The sequence below is a fragment of the Solanum pennellii genome, chromosome 1, assembly GCF_001406875.1.
Source record: "Solanum pennellii chromosome 1, SPENNV200".
Lineage (NCBI taxonomy): Eukaryota > Viridiplantae > Streptophyta > Magnoliopsida > Solanales > Solanaceae > Solanum > Solanum pennellii.
The window spans coordinates 19276015-19298228 of NC_028637.1; the positions used below are offsets into that span (position 1 = coordinate 19276015).

General features: G+C 34.8%; 2 protein-coding genes and 1 pseudogene across 3 annotated transcripts; all 3 read right to left on the bottom strand.

The window, feature by feature from the left end:
- The window catches only part of LOC107018310, a 1291-nt pseudogene extending 644 nt beyond the window's left edge, over positions 1–647 (bottom strand).
- Positions 648–1136: 489 nt separating this feature from the next.
- Positions 1137–7373, bottom strand: LOC107011024 (TMV resistance protein N-like). Of its 2 annotated transcripts, XM_027914023.1 has the most exons (6): positions 6827–7373; positions 4787–5858; positions 4346–4642; positions 2781–3929; positions 1699–2702; positions 1137–1594 (listed from the first exon to the last, which is right to left on the bottom strand). In XM_027914023.1, the coding sequence occupies exons 1-5, from the start codon at positions 7306–7308 to the stop codon at positions 1722–1724; spliced, it is 3981 nt and encodes a 1326-aa protein (XP_027769824.1). In that variant the 5' UTR covers positions 7309–7373; the 3' UTR covers positions 1137–1594; positions 1699–1721. The 2 variants fall into 2 exon arrangements, with proteins under 2 accessions (XP_027769824.1, XP_015065827.1); XM_015210341.2 differs by having other exon boundaries at positions 1137–2702; positions 6827–7372.
- A 2784-nt stretch (positions 7374–10157) lies between these two features.
- Positions 10158–21123, bottom strand: LOC107008538 (zinc finger CCCH domain-containing protein 14-like). The gene is made up of 3 exons (XM_015207623.2): positions 20902–21123; positions 19792–19852; positions 10158–11174 (listed from the first exon to the last, which is right to left on the bottom strand). The coding sequence occupies exons 1-3, from the start codon at positions 20981–20983 to the stop codon at positions 10430–10432; spliced, it is 888 nt and encodes a 295-aa protein (XP_015063109.1). The 5' UTR covers positions 20984–21123; the 3' UTR covers positions 10158–10429.
- Positions 21124–22214: the final 1091 nt, after the last annotated feature.

Sequence of the window (22214 nt, forward strand, 5' to 3'; positions counted from 1 at the left end):
GGGGGGGACTTGTAGTAAGAAGGAGATTTCTCATATAAGTTGATGGTGGAGGAGGAGACTTGTAGTAAACTAGTGACTTGTAATATTTTAAAGGTGATGGTGATTTATAGTATTTAGAAGGGGAATGTGATTTGTAATATTTTGATGGGGATGGGGACTTGTAGTAGTAGTGTGTCGGTGGAGCAGGCGACTTGTAGTACTTTGCAGGTGATGGAGAATTGTAGTAGTGCTTTGTAGGTTTTGGTAATTTGTAGTAGTGTTTTAAAGGGAAAGGTGACTTGTATTACTTCTTTGAAGGCACGGGTGCCTTGTAGTACTTTTTTGAAGGAGTTGGTGACTTGTAATACTTTGTTACAATAGGTGACTTGTAATAGTGTTTTGAAGGAGCATGTGACTTGTAATACTTTGCTAGAATAGGTGACTTGTAGTAGTTTGAAGGAGCATGCGTCTTGTAATAGTAATGGCATGGAGGATGTTCAACATGTTTTTCTGGTTTCTTGTAGTATGGGGATGGTGATTTGTAGTCTTTCTTAGAGTTGTAAAATAGTGAATGAGAAGTATAGTCGTAAGAGTAATCAGCAACAACAGTGCTGACTACAAAGCAAATGCAAGTAGGCAATTGCCCCAAATTTCCAAAGCTTTCTCATTTTGATTTTTGGAAGAAAAAAAGGATAGAGCTAAGACTTGTGCTGCATAGTTGAGTTGGTAGCAAAGTAGCATCCTTCTTGAGATTAATGTAACAACTTCATGCTTAGCCACTAAGATCATAGGAAAGTCAAAATAAAGATTAGTTTAGTTTAATTAATGGCTAACGTTTTTTTTTAGTGGTTGAAAAAATAATTTGAAAGTGTGCTAGTTTAGAAAGAATATATAAGTCGACTTGTATATTGAACTTGACGTTCAAAAACATGAAGGCAAACTAGATTACAAGAATAACAATATACTCAGTATAATCTCACAAAGTAGGGTCCAACGAGGGTAGAGTATACATAAACTTCACCCCTACCTCAGAAATAGAAAGCTTGTTTTTTATAGACACTCGACTCAAGGAGAAATCATCCAAAGCAGTCCAAAAGAAGTAACAAAAGTGAAAAAAAAAGATAGAAAGAGGATAGTAACTACAACACTTTCAAGAATGTGTTCAACATGCAAGTATTACAACTCATTTCCATCATATTTATTGTTAACACATTTGAAAAGTTAAAAGTTATGCAATGTATGTTATTTTTAATACATCAAAGCAAACACTCCATAAGAAATAATCTCAGCATGACTAATATCAGCACTACTAATGCAAGCATTACTAATACACCGTATTCAGTACTTGTCTTGTACATCCTACCAAACAACCCTTAAAAGTAGCATGAGGATAAAACAGAAGAAGAGGAGATGGACACACCTAACCAGAATGCAGAAAAACATAAGATTTCACCAAAAGCTTCACCCCAACCTTGAACATCCTGCCATTTGTTGCCTTTGGGCCAGCAAACTGAGAGGTCCATCGATAATTCTAAGTCATGAAAGATCGGGGAAGAGCCGGAGAGTTTGAGATTGTCCAGAAGTGCATTGTGTCTCCAATTGTTGGGATGCAAACCAAGAGGTCCATCGATATTTCTAAGTCATGAATGATCGGGGAAGAGCCAGAGAGTTTGGGATTGTCCAGAAGTGCATTGTGTCTCCAATTGTTGGGATGCAAACCAAGAGGTCCATCGATATTTCTGTCATGAATGATCGGGGAAGAGCCGGAGAGTTTGAGATTGTCCAGAAGTGCATTGTGTCTCCAATTGTTGGGATACTTCAGAGCAGCCAGAACCAGTTGTCATTGAATTATCTTTGTGCTCATCTGGAGAGACATCAAAAACGTCAGGCTGGTCAACTACCACGCATAATGTAGCCTCATCTATTGCTTCATCAACTCGCGGATCATCAGCTTGAGGGATCTGTGTAGTTTGGGGCTGTCCTGAAGAGCATGACTCTTCCCTATGCTGGAAGCTTTGTGCTGCAGAAGAGCTTGGTGTTTCCATTTGTTGATCAGGAACTATACTGGTGGAGCACGAATGTTTCATCACTTGACGAAGATCAAGACGTCTTCTCTTAACAGAAACATCCTCTTTTCTGTGGCCTTGGTCATCATTACATTCTCTAAACAGATCAGAATTCCGAGAATCAACATCACATTGGACCGCGATGGTTGATTGATCTATCTGTTGAATTTTCTTCTCATACACCAGAAGAAGTCCCCATTTTGTTGCAATGTCTGGTTCTAACGATGCCTCGAAGAAGCAATACTCATTTAGCAGCTTCTTCGCTTTGTCACATACTACAAAAGGTATGTAGTTAAAACAAATGGAGTATTTACTACCATGAGAGCAAAACGTTTGGCGAGCAACAATCAGACATTTTTTCTGGAGTACATCATGTTCTTGCCTGTTATATCTTTGCACTAACTTGGCAGTAACCTTAGTGCATCCGAACCTACGACTACTTCCTCGTTGTGATTTATCATTTGAACATTTCTGGTTCTGACCAATCACCGATGGTACACGAAAGCATAAAACAAATCCTTTGATGAATTTACTTTCGTACCAACGTGGATCAAGTTGAGTGGAGAATCTTTTCGTTTGTTCTTTCCGATAATAAGTGAACCATTTCCATTTTATATCTCCAGGGAAGAAAAGGCTCAAGGGCGGCCTTTTCTCACACTACAAGAAAGAAACCGGTATAAGCTCCAACATAAACATAATTGGATAAGTAGAAAAATCACGAGAGAGAGGTGATACCTGAGATGCCACACTAATCACGCGGAGGACAAAAAGCAATATATCAGTCAGTTCACCTTTGTTCTCGATATGGCGAGTGAATGACACTGAATAGAGATCTGAATATTTGGTAAGGAAATCAGGGATGCTTTTCAAGATTAGAGGATCACATGCATATAACTCCTTTATACATGGCGGAAGTTCGGGCAATGCAAGCTTCTCACAAAATGTTATGTCTAAGTAATGAAAGACTTGATTGGTACTCTCATCACTTCTAGTCAAATCCAGGTGAGCCAACGAAGATAAACCTCCAACATCTGGAAAATGTTCTGCACTACATAGCCTGTTTTTATTTAGCTTTAACACCCTCAACAGCGACGATACACCTGATGAAGGCGGGAACAGAAAAGTTGAACCTTGTCTGTATCCAGACCAACGAGAAAACGATAAGAAGCTTAGCTCACCAAGATCTGTAACTGAAGTTGGTATCTGGGAAATTGACGTACCAGATACTACTAGCTTCTTTAACAGTTTCAAGTCACCAATCTTTTCTGGCAAATAGATTAGTCTTTTGCAATTGTAGATAAGAAGGGCTCTTAGATTCTTCAGACAACAAAAGCTGTTTGGAATGCTTACTAGATCTTTACAATGACTTAATCTAAGTTGTTTGAGGGAACGAAGATTCCCGATTGATGCTGGAAGCTCTACTATCGGGACATATTCGATAACAACGTCCTGTAAACAGTGCATTCCGTCTGGTGGCGGAAATATAGTTACTTTTGGAAGACAAGAAAGTTTGAGAGTCTCAAGGGATTCCATCTGATCAAAATTTGGAAGCTTCTCAAGGTATTGACAGTTAGTCAGCTCTAACGTCAATAAACGGTGCATCCCCTTGGTTTCTGGCAATTCCCTCAATTTTGGAAGACAAGAAAGTTTGAGACTCTTAAGGGATCCCATCTCAATACAACTTGGAATTTTCTTGAGGCTCGGACAATCAATTAGCTCCATTGAAGTGAGTTTCATGAGAACTCCAAAAGATGGGCTGACTTCTCTCAAACTGTTACATCCCTCTAGCTTTACTCTCTCTAAATTTGGCATCATATCGAAGCTTGGAACTTCTTCCAACTTCTCACAGTAGCTGAGGTACAAAGTCTTAAGTTTGTCCAATCCCTATTTAGAATGGTAAAATGTTAGCGAATATGATAAGACACCTCTACCACTCATAGAGAACGATACACAATAACAACATATCTTGTGTGGTCCTACATATGGGGCCTGGGGAAGGTAAGATGTACAGAGACCTAACTGCTATCTCTATGGGGTAGGGAGGTTGTTTTCTGATATACTCTCGGCTCAAAAGAAATGTTATCTAAGCAGGTTGCAAGAAAATATGACAGCGAAAAAGCAACCACACGACTACTAAATACTACTAAATGATAGGGTCATGTCATAAAGAACAATATACGAATGATAAATTAAACTTAGAAGTGTGGTATCCTAATTAAATGATGAAAAGTTGTTCTTCTCTCATAAGTAGATTGACTAAGAGTGAAAAACTCAAAGGAAAGCTATAGTAACAATCGTACCTTTGAAATTGACCAGAGCGCTTGGAGTGTAGTACTTTCAAGTATATCGAGACGAAGAAGCTTTGAAGGTTCAAAACTCTGTGGCAATGAATTTAAAGGGCAACCTTCCCAATCAAGCCACCTTATGCTGCTAGGAAGATGAGTGATCGGATCAATAGAGCAGAAATTTGTTGCTCTTACTTCAAGCACCCTTAATCTTTTCATTTTCCTGAATGTTTCATTTATGTTGTAACATGATATATCCCGTTTTCGTACGTAATCCCTTGGGATCGATAGGCCCTCCACAGCTTCTGCCTCCTAAAAAAAGGAAACAAAAGAATAACCTTTAAAGAACACTATATCCTGAAATCATATCCATAGCCGAAAATTCTATTAAAACTTGCAAGTAGATTGACATGAGTTCCATACAGTTCATATGCATGAGGTAATGACATATCTTACCAAATTTCCAGTAAACAAATCCTCGATGTCCTCGGGAAGCCATATTCTGCTCCTTCTTGTGTCGCCTTGTCTCACGATGTGCCAGGCCATTTCTTGTATCAAATCATGCATTTCGATTGTGTCATATGGTGAGACAAATAAGAGAGACTTTTCAATCAAGACTCTTATTGTAGATCCAATATCACAACTCTCAAGCATTTCCCCTACAGAACTCCTCAGTTTTCCTCTATAAAAGCATCCGATATCAAGAAATAGTCTCTGATCAGAAGGACTCAGCCCATCAAAACTTATCTTAAGCTTAGCAAGAACATCATCTGGCATATCCTTAAGTCTGTCCACTGTGCATTTCCACACAATCTTGTCTAGCCCGCAGAGAGACGAACCTAGAATTTTCAGAGCTAAAGGGAGAAAACCGGCAGTCTGTACAACTTGATTTAATAGCTCCTCAAAATCTTTATCTGGAATTCTTTGCTTAAAGGCGTGTAGGCTGAATAGCTCTATCGCTTCATCGCGAGTCATCAAGTTGACTGAATACACTTCATCCACCACATGATTATGTAACAAATGTTTATCTGTTGTTGTAATCAAAATTCTACTGCCGATACCAAACCAATCACGCCCTCCAACTAACATTTCTAATTGGTCCTTTTGAATTACATCATCGAGAATGATCAAAACTTTCATCGAGCGTAGCCTCTCCTTTATGATTCTCATGCCTTCATACACACTTGCTATAGTTATACTTACTTTGAGGATTTTCGAGAGGAGAACACCTTGCAGATATTGCAGTCCATGTGTCTTTTGCATTTCTACAACATTATCCAGAAAACAAACACCTTCAAATTGGCCCCAATATTTGCCAAACACAGCTCTTGCAATTGTTGTCTTACCAATGCCTCCCATCCCCCAAATTCCAATAAAACGAACATCGAGAGTTTCCATCCTTAGTAATGAACTTACTTCCTGCACTCGAGATTCCATCCCCACCAAATCATTTTCTATGGTTGAAATAACTTGACATAATTTACTCAGTATGCCTTCAACAACATGCTGAATGCAATTAGATTCATACCTGTACATGAAATTGCAAAAACAACTTGAAATGAGACTTCACAAACAATGCGCATTATCATGACAAAATATATCCCTTGAGAAAGGACAATATTGTTAAGAAATTAGACTTGACGTCTAACTTAACCCCAAAACCTAGTTCATGAGGTGAAAATTGATCAACACCATAAGAGGACACATAAGCTCATATCCAAAACTAAATGTCGGACTTCAAAACCCCTCACACATCGAGGATTAGACATTAGAGGAGAGGGGTGGATCTTAGTCAAATGTTAAAATTATGGAACTTAGGCCTAACTCAACTACAAAACTAGCTAATGAATTAAGGATCGGCCAAAATCATATAAGGAGAGAAAAACTTATATTCCAACACACAACAAAACATATTTTTATTTTGAGCCCTACCCTTTATTTCTCTCCTTTAGATTGCATAAGGATAGTATAACTACTTTTAGTATTAACATATGATTTTAATAATAGTTCTGTTGTTCAAACATATCTTGTAGGCTATTTATTTAGTTAATGATGAACTAAGCCTTTAAATTTCCTTCCCAATAACTTATTTTTATATGGTTGATTGAGAACATATCTCCAAATTACAGAATATTTTTCTATTTCATCAAATACCTAATAACAATGATGAATCCCCCTCAATACTGAAAATCATAGTCTGCCCTAACTATTGGCAAGAGCGAAGCCAGGATTTTGAGTTAATGAATTTTGTACTACAATTCTTCTTATTTACTGCGTACTAAAATAGATTATTTGTATATATATACTACATAAATACAGAGTTTGAGCCAATGCTACTGAATGACTATTGGAGTTAAGGTATAACTGACTGACATGAATAAGAAAAAGATTAAGCAGATATCTCAGATAGTCATTCAACTAATTAACAGTTATTATCTCAACTAAATCAAATACTTTTCAACAACAAAAGTAACTTTTTGAGATAATAACTATTACCCGTCATAGCCATTTGGCAAATCATATCCAGCTATTTTGCCTGCTTGACGAAATGCATCCCTCCAGCATAACACCTTCTCAACATCATCTTTCAAATTTTCCTCATGTATAGCAAAGGATTTAGCAAAAGTTTCACTTTGTTTAGTTACATGTGATGGATCTACATCATAGAATATAGGTATCACAGTTTGTCCTAATTCTTTTTTACATTCCATGATCTTCACAAGTTCATCTAAACACCAAGTGGATGATGCATAATTCTTAGAGAATACAACAATAGCAAATCTTGATTCTTCAATAGCTTTAACAAGTTCAGGTGAAATGGTTTTTCCTCTTTCCAATCTTTCATCATCTTTGAATGTATGAATTCCTTTTTGTTTTAGAGCATAGTTGAGATGACCAACAAAAGTTTTACGCGTATCTTTACCTCTAAAACTCAAGAAAACATCATTCTTCCAATTTTGTGGACAAATAGAAGACATTGTATGAAGAAAATAATTGTGTTCAAGTTGTATTGAAGACCCTATATTTATTAATCTTCCTTAAGTCTTTGTTGACTTTGAGTAATAAATAAACAAGTTGAAAGTCTTTGTTTATGTAGACCTATATGTATTTTTAGTTGTTTTATCACTTCTTGGTAAATTCTACCAAAATACCTTGAAACTTCAATGTTCACATTGTCCATGACAATATTTACAAAATAAATATTTAGTGACAACAGAATTTCATTTAGTGACACTAATTATTATCATAGAAATATTTAGCTTTATGTGATTATATTCAGAATTGTTAAAATACTTTAACGATATTGTTTGCAACAAATTTTAAACATATGGAAAATAAATAATCATATAAATAAAATATAAAGAAACATAATTTTATTGATTAAGATAGCGGATACAATTCTGTTGATCCCTTGATTCTACTCTCCTAAGATTGACATAATTCGAGGGTCGTTAGTGACGTATTTCTCGAACTAGGATGATTTAGATTTGATCTCTATATAAATATTTCATCAATTTGTGGAGTATTCGAGATTTTGATCTCTTTATGAAATTTCCGAGATGCCTTTTAAGAGAATTTAGTACTCTTTATATAGGCATAAATTAGGGTTTAGGGTTGAGTAGCCTCCAAGAATCCTTATTTGAGTTGAACACAATTTATAGAGTCCCAACTCAAATTGAACGCATTTTGTAGAGTCCCACAAAATTTTAATGTCTACAAATGCCCGCTGCTTCAAAGCTTGACGGAGGGTAGACTTATGAAACTCAAAGACGAGGCTTGAAGTACTCATTCTTCCACCTTTGCAGCTTCATATTTTTAGATTTAAGAGAGAAGAGATGAATGACAGATTTGGTCCCACTGAGCATGCCAATTTTGTTTGCAACAAATTTTAAACATATGGAAAATAAATAACCACACAAATAAAATATGAAATATGAAGAAACATAATTTTATTGATTAAGATAGCGGATACAATTTTGTTGATCCCTTGATTCTACTCTCCTAAGATAGTGGCGTATCTCTCGAACTAGGATGATTTAGATTTGATCTCTATATGAATATTCCATCAATTTGTGGAGTATTCGAGATCTTGATCTCTTTATGAAATTTCCGACATGCCTTTTAAGAGAATTTAGTATTCTTTATATAGGCATAAATTAGGATTTAGGGTTGAGTAGCCTCCAAGAATCCTTATTTGGATTGAACACAATTTGTAGAGTCCCAACTCGAATTAAACGCATCTTGTAAAATCCCATAAAATTTTAATGTCTAGAGACATTATATAGACGCTTGATTATAAATACTTATGCTGATATTATTTATTTATTATAGTGATTTGAGTATCATTTTACATGGTCTTTGACTGGATTACCCATGATTAAGAGAGAGAATCATCTTGAAATTTATAATGTAAAACAAATAATATTTAATATCATTCCATTTAAGTATATATATTAATAAAATAATACTCTCACATCCTCTATTTTAAAGGCACACATTTTTAAAATATACATTTCTATAATTGAAATTGAAAACAACTTAACTTTCAAATTATTCTTATATCCTAACTGAAATAATTTATAGCTACACAAATAACGTATTTTAGATCATAAATCTTTTTAAAAATATTAAAAAATTGCAATCAAATTGAATGATTTAACATAAACTAAAATAGAGAAAGTACCACAGTTATATTATTTTTAATTATAAAAGGAATCATTTTTTTATGAAAAAGGTGTGCAACATGGAATAAAAGAAAGTAATATAAAACAAAGGGAAAGTGCAGATTTTTCTTCTAATTTAGATCTGAAACTAAAAGTTAAGGGCATTCTCTCACTCATTTATCTTTGCTGAAGTGACCCTAATTATCAACCCCGTCATAGTAACTACTAAGTTATAGACGGTACACTAATTATTTTAGTTTAAAAAGTTATTTATTTTTTATTAATGCAATTTCGTAGGTTAGCTATAATTACCTGATTTGTATGTAAATATAAATGTTAGAATACTATTGACATTATTTCTGAAGAGTAGCCTTAAAAAAAGAGTGTTTTCCTTCCTCAACCATTATGGATTAAGAAGATGTGAACGCGCATTAATCTTTATAAATCTAAAAAAAAAAAAGTTGTGTACCGAGGTGGAAAAGTGATGTTACAATTGGGGATTTGAATAAAACGCGGAAGACACCAAATTAAAGCCTGCAAAGATTCGCGAAAATGATGAATAGTATTTTGGGAGCCACTCAACTTATTTTGTACCGTTTACCAAATTTATTGCTACATTGAGTCTTTTTAACTAGTAGTACATATTTTATCTTTTAAAAAATCTGAAATAATAACATACAAGCAATCTTTGCAGAATCTTTATATATATATATATATATATATATAAATTGTAGAAGCCTATATTTGTATCAGAAGAGCATAATCACTTCTCTTCTATTTTAATCTCACCATTAATTATTATTTCTCAAAGAACAAATGAAGTCCAAAATAGACAATTAAATGTGATTAAGAGAATAGGATTCACAAACACCCAATTAGGATTTTAATGCTTTACCAATTCAAGAGAAAAATCAGGATGAATAGTACGTATTTTGATGAAGCCAACAAAAAGTTAGTAAGAAAAATAATTATGTATTCTGATTCTGGCATTAAGACTTTCACGAATCGATCAGACGTATGCTTTCTCATCTGTTCCAATAAACGTAGTAAATAGCAAAAAAATCATCTGTATAATATAGGTTTTAAAACATGACAAAGCGGATGAGATAATTTTCCAGCAATCTGGGTTGATATAAGCAAGAGAATAACACATACACATCACATATTTGTTCCAGATCGGCAAAGTTCCCACTAAATCTTTAAAATCCATATCGACAGTAGTAGATAGGTTATGATCAAAGGAACAGCAAACATGAAAAATAACGAACCCAAGAGAGATATCGAGCACATTAACAATCTCAACAAATAAAATGCCTCAAATCCGAGATATTCTAATGGCAAAAACACCTTATCTACTGTTTTCACAAACCCAAAGTAAAAGAGATAACAGTGCCACAGGGGGGGTATGCTCCCTAACAGTAAAATACAGCAAAGCTCACGGACCTGACTTGCGCAATTCTTCTGCTCCATGTGCAAAGTGGCACTTTTCTCCAAAAGTGCATGTACTCTTGGTGAAGTTCTCACAAATTTTTGTTTTGTAGTTACTTGTTACCGAGGAGCTGGTGTTCTTCATCGGGGGTGCTGCAGATGTAACGCTCTGAATAAGCTCACGAACCATTCGACTGGCTTGTTCAATCTGATCAATTGTACCTTCAAGTTCTATGTTCCTCAAGTTAGGATCTGACTCATTATCCCTAATGGAAAATTTGGCTCCAGTCACGCGACAGATATGCTTTGAGTTGACACCACCTTTTCCAATAATACGTCCAGCAAGAGATGCATCTACACTAATCTTAGCAGTCGCGGAGGACCCAAAGCTGGCAGCTGCTCCAAGGCCAGCAGGATTGGTCTCTGGTCGACTACCATACCTTCCATGCATCTGGAACATACCATGGGACTCCTCATGCAATGGAGCTGCTGGCCTGCCAAGCTCCCAATCTCCATGCGCAAAACGACATTGGTCACCAAATTTGCAGCCTTCAGCAGTGTTGTATTTGGTGCATAGACGAGTCTTAACAACTGGGGAAGATGATCCATCAGGGAAAGATGGCGGAGCTATTGAATTCCTAGGAGCTGCTGGAAGGGCTGGGTTGCTACCAAGCATCTGAGTCACAGCTTTAAGGCCTCCAGGCACATAGTGCAAGAAGTGGCATCCTTCACCAAATGGACATCCCGAAAAACTGCAGAAGAATTAAATCAACACATTAAAAAACTATAAATTTGGAAAAATAAACAAAGTTACATCATGAACCATTACGATCGAACTCATCAGCAAGAAGATCAGTAACAGCAAAAGCGTAATCAATAACAGCTCTGTTTCTTAAATTCCTGATTAAGGCGTCAAATAAAAACATTCCAAACAAACCCATTTTTTGTTGTCATGAAATAACATGGACATCCACTAAAATGACCAAAATCCAAGCTCTGCAACATTATAAACCAGAAAGAACAGCACATATCAAGATCAGCCAAATCTCGATAGGTCACCTACTACAAGGGTAAATGCACATTACTACTCAAATTATGAGTCTTAGAATGCTTTTACAAGTCATATTTGAGATTGCCAACCCTTGCTTATCAATTGGAAAACAAAGTTGATAGGAATCAACAGAAAAATATCACATGAACCAAACGTGATCAAACGGCTTTTTTTATTAGACAAGCACCAAATATGCACACATACTTCTTGAAATCCACTCTTTGTGTATTCACTACTGCAAGCTTTTGACAAGAAACACAAAACAATAAAATTAAGTGAACAAATATCTTACTTATAGTAATTTTCCTAGCTAAGTCTCTGAAAGATGATTTCTCAAGACATCGTTGAGCATCAAACATAAGTTCATTTCTTATGACATCATTTAAGGATCAGCAATATTTAGCAATTTAGCCTATTTGGGCAGAACAAATCTACTAATGCTTTGATTCCAATTAGTAGAACTGTAAAGAGGAATCTTGAACTAAGAAATAGACCCTAGAAACCGAAAACGGCAAATATTTACAGCATAACGGATTTAAAAGGGACGATTCTCAGATGAAAATGCTTGAAAAGCTGGGTTATATCTAATATAACTCACCACAACCCAAACAAAAAGGAAAGGGCAAAAAAGAAATTTCCTGTTGGGAACTTTTACTCAAATGGAATGGATATGGGCTTCTCTTTTCATAAAACTAACTTTACAGTGGAACAACCATCAACGTCCACAGGCAGCAAGAAATCAGAAAAATAACCATCTTGGTATAGAGTAAGTGGCTCTAAGTTAGTCCCATGCAGATGGAAAGAGAACACCTTGCAACAACAGGCGTTGAAGTTTTGCCTTTGATAGCATCTCCTTGAAAAGTCATCTGTTCATACTCAAACAAAAAAAAGAGACTCGAGATCCAACATCCAAAATTTATTCCTCGAGACAAGTTTCAAAAAATTTTATTCCTCGAGACAAATCTCTACCCATGAACCAAAAGCAGGAGTGATTCACTGACACCTTTATAGCAAAATGTCAATCATCACATCTATGGTAATTTTCCACCAATGAGCAATAACAGGGTCACATTTTTTCATATAGTATCTATGAATGTATCCCTCATTCAAGTCTCTGTGAATGCACCATCATCCGAAGTTTCTAGTGATGCATTCTCATTCCAAATCTCTAGTAAATGTAGTACTGCGTGACATAACTAAACAGAATTGATCAACCATTATGATAGTCTCAGAGTGCAGCAAGACAGATTAATCTCCAGAGCATCAATGTAATACAACAGCAAAACAAATGAACACTGTTTCTGTATCCATAAGCTGGAACACTATCCCAAAAAACTTAACAATCAATCTTGCACTTCTCTCCACAAATCTACGTCTCCATATCCAAGATCAACACAGATTATACTGATTATTCGTCCAACTTTAAGTAAAGACTTCCAACTTAAAAAGGGAGATCTATAAGTTTTAACAACTTCGATACAATCAAATTAGGAGTGGTTTGGTCCAAAGACGGTATGCAGGGATAGCTATGCAAGGATCAATTAGGCATGAACTAGTTATGTTAAGATTAGTAATGCAAAAAGTAAGTTATGCAGGGATTACAATGCAAGGATTAGTTCTTAATGAATGTTTGGTTTGTTGGATTTAAAGTTAGTATATTGTATAATCTAATGTATGTTTTTTCATTTTTTATATGTAGGAAGAGTTTGTTTAATTTTAAGTGTGAAGTGACAAAGGGTATTCATATCATTTTGTAAATTCAATCCATTTATTACTGTTACACATTCTTATTTCACATTCTACCCTGCATAAAATAATACAAAGATTTCCTTATAACTTACGCAGGTATCATTTAGAAACAGCAAAAAGGATCAAACATAACAACTATGCTGGATTTTATACAAGGCAACAACTATGTTGGATTTTATACAAGGTAACCAAACAATGTTATGTGGTATGCTAGTTTCAAGATCTAAGGATTCCTCATCCATCAGTCTCAACAACGCAATTCTCTCATACATATCACCGAACACTTCCTTTTATAATGAATAACAACAAAACCACAGTTCTTACTAGTTCCAACGTTCAGAAGAAAATAAATTGCGTAACAGGTACATCCTATTGATTCCACTCAATCTTTGTTTTAAATAACTGAATCATAAGGAAATTAAAATGAATTTAACGGTCAAAACCACAGTTGAAGGAGAAATTCCTCAAATAAGATCACAAAATTTGCAATTACTTTAATTTTTTTGCGCAGCACTAAGGACGTGCTAAGAACTTTCAAAAGTTGCTAAAAGGACCTAGGTTTCTTACAAGGAGCCCAAGGAATCTACTAATTGTTTTGCTTCGAAGATTCTTTAAACTAAAAGCAAAAGATTGCAATAAATCTGTCTTTGACTTTCTAAATGTTGTCAATTTTGTCTTTGGTCTGGTCTGGTCCGGTTTTTCGCTTTTTCAATATTTACGCCCAGCCCTTACGTTAATCTGGTTCACAACTTTGATGGGAAAGAGGCTGTTTTTCCTAGGCACTGCTTCAAATACAATCAGAGTGACCCTGATAATGGTAATCTATTCTGCTTTTGCCTCACAAAAGACCACTGTATCATCTGCATAGAGCAACTGGCAGACTTCCATCTTTTCTCATATCCTGTTGCAGACTTTAAAGCCCTTAATCCAGGCTATTGCTAATGGCATACTATTAAGGCCCACCATGGCTATGATGAAAAGAAAAGGCGATAAGAGATCACCCTGGCTAAGTCCCCTTTTCTTAAGAAACAAGGCCAAAGGTTCTCCATTGACAAGTATGGAGAACCTAACAGCTTTGATACAAAATCCAATCCATCTTAGCCACATGTCATCAAACCCCATCTAAGAATACCAAGCAAGAAGTCCCAATTTACATGGTCATATACCTTTTTTGTATCCATTTACAGTTTTGCACATGATGCTTGGGTCATCCCTTTCAATCTAGTGTCCACACACTCACTAGCAATGAGTTCTACATCCATTATCTGTCTCCCTTCGATGAATGTCACTTTATGTTTGATCATCAGTCTCTCAGTCAGCGTTTTGGCTATGATTTAATACACCCCACTAACCAAATTGATTGGTCTGTAATCTCTGAGATCCATTGCACCAGTCTTCTTAGGAAAGAGGGCCACATAACTGTCATTAAAGCCTTTTCCAATGACTTGGTGGGAATGAAAGAGGTGGATAGTGTTCATCCGTCATTACACCCTCCCTCAGAAACTCCCAGTAGGATTGATAAACACATAGGAAAGCCATCAAGCCCAGGAGCCTTATCACATGCACACAATCTGACAGAAGTTAGGACTCTCTTCCTCAAATTCCTTTTGCATTGTCTTGTTCCTCCCAACGAATAACTGGGGCATCCTGCACAATAAAATCAGGCATCCAGCTTTTTGATTCCTTATACAATTTGAGATAGAAGTCTTGAATGTGTGATTTGATATCTTCAGGGCTAAGTTGTGCGGACTCTACATTTTTTATGCCGCACCCGTGCCGGATTCTCCAAAAATACACTAATTTTGGAGCATCCGACACGCATCCCTTGACATTTATGAAGAGTCCAAGCAACACATCTTCCAGATCAGTGATAGTGTTGCATTCTACATGTACGACATCAATGTCATAAAATCTCTCATGTGTTGTAGCCATTTTGTGAAAGTATTCAGTGTTCTTATCCACACTTCAACCACTCTCCATGTTATCTCTTCATTCTTTAACTGTTTCTTGAAGTTCAATGGCCAAGTGAACTTTCTGCAGCATTTCATCCATGGTTGAGCTCCTCAGATCTTGTATGACTCTAATACAGACAATGTATTTAGAATCTCCTTCTGATTTCAATTACCCTTGTTATCCTTGTTTCGCACCTTCAGCTCCTCCTTAAGCATTTTCAATTTGAAGCAAGTACGAATGCATCCTCACATCATTGCGAATAGGAAAATCTCATCACTGAAAGGGAGGCTCCTACCTTATGAATAGGTGTCTGATACGAAGCCCATTTCTAAGAAGCACCCAAATGTCTTATTACACAAGCAACCAACTAGAAGGAAATCTTTCTACCTTTTGAAAGATACACCCATCAATTCCTTTACAGTGTCTAAAGAGGATCACTTCACAAGTATCATGATATTCGAAAAATAAGGAAGTAAAGGAAAACATGGCAATGATTCTCTACCAATTTCCACTAAATGATAGAAATGCTACCTAGACTGATTTCAATACAAAGAAATTGTATGCAAGCTTCTCTTCAGCGAATGACATACATTTTTAACACAGTCTTTCGATACCACTACCCCGGCAAACCACAAAAAGGGGATCTAGAGTCAACTTAAACATTTATGTTAGCTTACAGTGTATCATGCCGCTTCTTTCCATTTGATTTTTGGTCTAAACAACCAAATGGAAAGGAAACTAAGGTGGTGAATAGTCATACAAACTTTAGTTGAAAGGAAATTTTCCAACCAACAGTAATATCTGCAATTCTAAGAATCAATAAAAAAAGATATTTCACAGATATTAATCATGGCATGTTTAATGAACAAAAAGGAGAAAGAAGACAGAAATGTCAATTTATTTTCAGATCACTGCCATTTTTTTGGGAAACTAAGTTCAGATCACTACAATTGACTCTGCGCAATTGTCAAATTATCTCCAAGATCATCAAGTTTCAGTTAAAACAGACTCGGAGAAAACACACTCCACAGCAAGATTCAATATTGCACCAACTGATTTTATTTTCCATCAGTCCAACGCAAGATTCAAAATTGCACCTACCAATGTTTCTATTCCCAACAGTTCAACAAAAACAGATATAAATCTTATTGCCATGAAGCAACCAAACATCTCATATACAATCAGCCAACTACAAGATACTGATGTTCTTTCTATCTTTTGAAAGATACCAAACCATGCACTTACCTATACGGACAATTTCATGTTTGAATGTCCTGCCCCTTCAAAAATTACCCACGAGTATAACACAATCTAACTTAGAAGAATTTGGTAGGATTTTCCTTTTCAAAATAATATGCATCAGGTGATTACGGGCAATTTTTTGCACACAGCATAATTCACCAAAACAGCCACAGCAGAAATATATCAAAACATGGTACCTGGTTCATGTCAAGCATGTACTCTTCAACAGACCCAAAATAAGGCACCAGTAAATTCTTCTCACAAATTTGGTGCCTGTAGACAGAGAAAAAGCCAAAGCTTATTACTTCTGTCTCAATGTAGTCACTGATAAACTAGGGGTACTTCAGCAGCTTTTAGACCACCCTCTAAAACAAAGTAAATCCAACTATTATATACACTTCCATCTATGCTTTAACAAGCTCCATAGCCAAAGCAAAATCTAAAATTGTTCATCAAAGTTCTCTTGACAAGTTACCAGCTAATCTAACCAGAATCCTACTTAATCTTTCCACCCTAAACACCTTGTCAGATTTCTTGTATCTTCAAACAAAAACTTTAAGCTCATAAAACTGCTGCAAACTTGCAATCATGGCATATATGCAATGTGACTAAACTGCGGCAAACTTGCAAACATGCATACATGCAAATATGACGCAACAGCTGCAAACTTGCAATCATGGCATATATTCAACATAACTCAAGTATGGATAACTTCATAAAAGCCCACTCTTTTGATAGAGAAGAGTGCACTAAAAACTTTACCAAAGAGACTATAACCTTTTTAATATATAAGGTTAATAACCAGCATGATTATATCAATGGCGCTCTTCTAAAAATTAAAATAGAAAACTTCAGCCCATGCTACCATAAAAAGTACATATGATTCCCTTTTGCAGCTTCTTTAGACTTCTTTTTTATTAATAAAAAGCCCATGTGGCCGCATTTCTTTTTTAAAAAAATCATATGCGATTCAATGTGAAAATAGCCTCCATCCAAAAATGCACCTGTGAGGTTTTGATCAATAAAATCTTTGATAACTATTTTGAACTCACACTACCGCTACATTCTTAACCATATAAAATATGTCTACCTCACAGTCGTCTTGCACAATTAACTTTGATGCCTCTTAACAGAAACCATAGAACACTCAAAAACCATAGAGCAACATCTTAATCCTAATCTTCAAACTTCCACATAAATTCTTCAAGTAAGTAGACTCATCAAGGAGAACTTAATGTTAATATGCATACAATAATCTTGCTGCTTCTTTTTTTTTTTTTTTTTGGAAACTGGAACGCAATGGTTGAGGTGGCGAAAACTACTCCCTTCGCCATAAAGGGTAATCTTGTAATCTTCCCATGCAAACATTAAGAGTTAGGGTAGGGTGGAGGAAGCAGTATACTATTCTATTTTTATGTTGTTATATTTGGATGATTGAATAATCCGTACTATTTTATGTTTTGTCACTTGACATTATTATGATATATGTTGGCCCCCTTCAACAATGAACAAACTAAGGAATATTTTGTTCCTTCCAATCTCAAAAATAACTGATGAATTAAAAAATACATCCTCTTGTCAGTTGATGCATACACCAAAAACTTAATAATGCCTAAAATATCACCAGCAATGATACAATTATCAAAAAAAAAAAAATCACCAGCAGTTTTACATCACGAGGTACCTAAAAGAATCAACTTAACCAACGAATTTATTCCTTTCCAACCAACGGGTAGAGATCACATTACTTTGGATGGTACATGTTGATATCAAAAAGAAAAACAAGTAACAGTAAAACCAAATTCATGTTTTTCCCTTTGAAGTTATAACCCCATCCATTCATAGAACTCTTTGAAGAAGTAGTTCCCTTAACTAGTTAGCCAGAAACTCCAAAGAAACAAGATAATCAGACCAATTGAGACCTAGTATGCCAAGAGCAAAAGGTTTAGAATGAACACATTAATGTAAAGAAGTTGGGAGGCAGCTAGTGAGGTCGCCTGAGAAGGTTCAAGATTTTGTCATCTTGAACATGCTTGAGACACTTTTGACCAAACATGGAAGCTACATCAGACATTGTGACATTCTACAGGATAAAGTAAACACTATACCTCTTAAAACTTTGGTGAATCTGGGAAAACTTAGAACACGCTATTTCTCAATTTTTAAAAAAGTGAAAAAGAAAAACACGGCACATGCAACAAGGTTCATGGGGCTTGAAGTGAAAAGGGGGAAGTAAAGCACACGCTTCTTTGTCATGAAGCACACGATTAACCAAAAAAAAAAGTACCACATAAACATGAATTAAGTTCTAGAATACCTAAATTCAGTTAAAATAATTGATTTCAACATCTTATATACAATGACGTAGATATTAATCCAACTCCTCAAAATATCCAAAGAAAAGATTGTTTCTCATAGGAATCACTTTGCGCCTCATTGATTAAACTTTGAAGTGGACACTTAAGGGAAGAACACTACTTCGCCCATGAATTGTAGGTCCCTCGATTTAAGCAACAAAGAGATGGCTTTTTAATAACATGATATTTCTAAATATAAATGTGCTAAAACATGTCTGTTCACAAGATAAGTGATTCTTAAGATGCGGTAAAAGTGGCTCGTAATTTACTTATATGATCACAAAACACAAGTTTTGTGTCCAACATGAAAGAATCTCGAAAGTAGTGAAGAATGAACCAAAGTATTGGATTCTCATAATTCATATTTAGTGGCATGTACATCTGTCCACCTTGTTTATCTTTATTGTGCTTCAAGCCTTCAACCAAGGTGCATTGAAGGCTATCAGATACTAGACTGAGATCCAAAGACCCAAAAATAAAGCATGTCAAGAAACAGAAATAACTTGAGGCATGTCAAATACAGAAGCAGTGAATTACTTGTGTAACTTTAATGAATACAACGACGATAGTCATTGCGGCTCACCAATTCTCACCAATTCATTAATATTCCACTTCGTCTAAATAATTTCACCGAAGTTACTCACAAAAATTATATAGCAACATTAGCGCTGCATTTGCTTGTCAATATGATCGAGTGTAGCACAATCATTATACTGGTTTATGAAAAGGCGGACGAGATAGAAGTTTTTTCCCGCTAATCAGTTTTAGCATTGCATAACCTGCACATGTTTTTAATTCAACATTTCTCAAAATCATCCCATTTCATTTCAACAGCTGTTTTCAACTTAACAACTATTATTCCTGTAACACAACTTTAGATGACCAAAACATTAGTCCAAATGGATTTTGAATAATTGGAATAACTATAAAAATATTCTTGATTAGATTTGAGAAACTAGAAATAAATAATAAACTACACTTCAAGTACTTATATTTTAGAGGAGTTAAGATTAGAACCTGAAAAATTTAGTGCACGGCTTCGATTTGCTTCCTATACCAGTTGGAATTGACTCCAGTTCTGTTGCATAACATTAATCAATTGTTTTACAGATAAATTTGTGTCATTAACCTTCTATTTGAAAGATATCTACAAGTCATTTGTCACTAGTTTATATTATCGCGAAGTTCTACTTTCTATAATCATTATAAAACCATGGAGTTAATAAACAATGATGAAAACAAATTCAACCAACTCCTTAGGTTTCTCCAATAAACCTTAAAAGTATTGTATAACAAGATTTTATCTTACTCCAGAAACAAGAACTTCCACTTGTTATCAAGTTTTCAACCTCAAACTCGCGGGGAAATAATGAAATGAACTCTTCAAACTGTGAACACAGAACATATTTCACGGCAATTTACCAACAAAGACTTGACGACAAGAGAATTCGAAGTCAAATACAGTGCCATCTAACAAACCATGTCTCTTATAAGCAACTTCTACAATGTAGTGGTACTCCATCAAGAGTTACTGAAGAGACAGAACCAAATAATAATTCCTAACTTCTGGGAAGGGTAAAATAGAATAGGGCAAGAAGGAATTAAGTTCTCCTTCTTGCTTACATATAAACAAAATTTTGATAACATTTTTACTACATTCAATTCAAATTTGACTTTGCAAGTTCACCTAAATACCATACTTCATAAGAAACTCACTCAGATTTAGAACTTCCAAAATCTAAGTCCATTTAAATATTCAAACTTAGCACTTTGGTGTGGCATATTAACAAGTTACAACCACTACTAAGATAGTCATCCACCAAATCTGACAACAAAAATATAAGCCGAAATGAGCCCTATTAATACACATGACAACAATGAAAACGCAAAGTGAAAACCACCAAATACCATAACCAAGTGAAAACACACTAGAAAGCAAAAAAAACAACAAAAGAGTGATATGTATTACCATCAAATTCAAAAAAAAAAAAAAAAGGAGAAGAATTAGCTTAACCTAGATTTGACAGGAGATATAGATGAAAAATACCAAAACGAATAAGAAGCAACCAAAACAAAGACTAGAAAATGAGTATGAAATGTAGAGAACAGTATAGCAAAAACAGTTACCTTGCTTAGATTTCTTGAATCCACCATTGCCATTCATAGGTCCTTGTGGCCTTCCACGTTTCCGACCTCCATCGAACTCCATTGAAGCAGCAGAAGAACTCGAATTTGCAGAAATCGAAACCCTAAAATCTCAGAGAAGACGAAGGGCAAAATGAAAGAGATGTGAGTGTGTGAGCGTATCTGGAAAAAGAAGAAGTAATTTAGTTGATTTTTTCTTTTATTGTTGAAATATAATATATATACCCAAAAAAAACAGAAGAAAATCACGTGCACCTATTTATCTAAAAATTGAGTTTGAATTTAAGAATAATTTAACATTGTTTGGTCCTTCAATTATAATAAAAATTTTAATTGTGTTATATTAAATATATTTAATTTTAGTTAATTTTAATATATGATATTGGGCCTTATGAAAATAAAAAAAAAAATTAGAGTTTGTTTGAATTGATTTATGTTTAAGTACTTTTAAGTTAAAATAGTTTTATAATATTTGTTAAGAATAAAAATTAATTTTAAGTTACACTTAATCAGAAAATGACAAGTTTCTAACAAACAAAAATAGAACACGTCAAAATTTTGAAAAATCCATATTTGTTCTGGTATTCTTCATCATCTTTGTGTGTGTTTTTGTTCGAGTGTGCAATTTCAATTCAAAGGTTCAAGAGAAAAATTCTTCAGATGTGTTATAACTTTAGGTAAAGATTTTTCATGAGTCAAAGACAGTTCCAACATTGATTTCTCAACATTTTATCAAATCAACTAATTTATTATTTATTTTTTTGAGAAAGATCAAGTAACTTGAGAAGATTAAATGAAAGGTGTCAAATAAGTCTTGGTTTTATTTTTGGTGACAGATTGATCAAAAGTTGGTCAAATCTTTTTTAAAATGTAATTAAGTAAATTTGGAACCAAATTAACATTTTAAAAACTTTCTTAATTTTTTATAAAATACAAAAAAACACTTCATTTTAACTTCTATAATTCAATCCAAATCATTTATAAAAAAAATTCTTTTCATCTTCTTCCAGCGTTTCTTCTTCTTTTTCCTTTTTCAATCCGAAAATTCGACTAGACTATCTTCATTATCTTCCGCTTCCTCTCCAACTATCTTCATTATTTTCCTCCACATCTCCAGTCGTGACTTTCTCTTCTTTCTCAACTGAAATCATGATCGATTTAAAATGGGCAAGTTATTTTCGAAATTTTTTCTTGAATTAATGAACAATAAAATGTTCTGTTGATGTAAAATTGAATAATGATGTATATAATGGTGCCTATTATTTATTGTTTTTGAAAGACAATCAACCAATCCA

What these genes read in the sequence shown, in the direction of transcription:
- LOC107011024 (XM_027914023.1), bottom strand. Translation starts at nt 7,308, where the DNA reads ATGTCTTCTATTTGTCCACAAAATTGGAAGAATGATGTTTTCTTGAGT. An exon ending in TTGCCAAATGGCTATGACGG is followed by an intron (nt 5,859 to 6,826) that starts GTAATAGTTATT and finishes TTTCATGTACAG; the next exon opens with GTATGAATCTAATTGCATTC. An exon ending in ATTTGTTTACTGGAAATTTG is followed by an intron (nt 4,643 to 4,786) that starts GTAAGATATGTC and finishes TCCTTTTTTTAG; the next exon opens with GAGGCAGAAGCTGTGGAGGG.
- LOC107008538 (XM_015207623.2), bottom strand. Translation starts at nt 20,983, where the DNA reads ATGGAGTTCGATGGAGGTCGGAAACGTGGAAGGCCACAAGGACCTATG. An exon ending in ATTCAAGAAATCTAAGCAAG is followed by an intron (nt 19,853 to 20,901) that starts GTAACTGTTTTT and finishes GTTATGCAACAG; the next exon opens with AACTGGAGTCAATTCCAACT. An exon ending in CCGTGCACTAAATTTTTCAG is followed by an intron (nt 11,175 to 19,791) that starts GTTCTAATCTTA and finishes ATTCTTCTGCAG; the next exon opens with TTTTTCGGGATGTCCATTTG.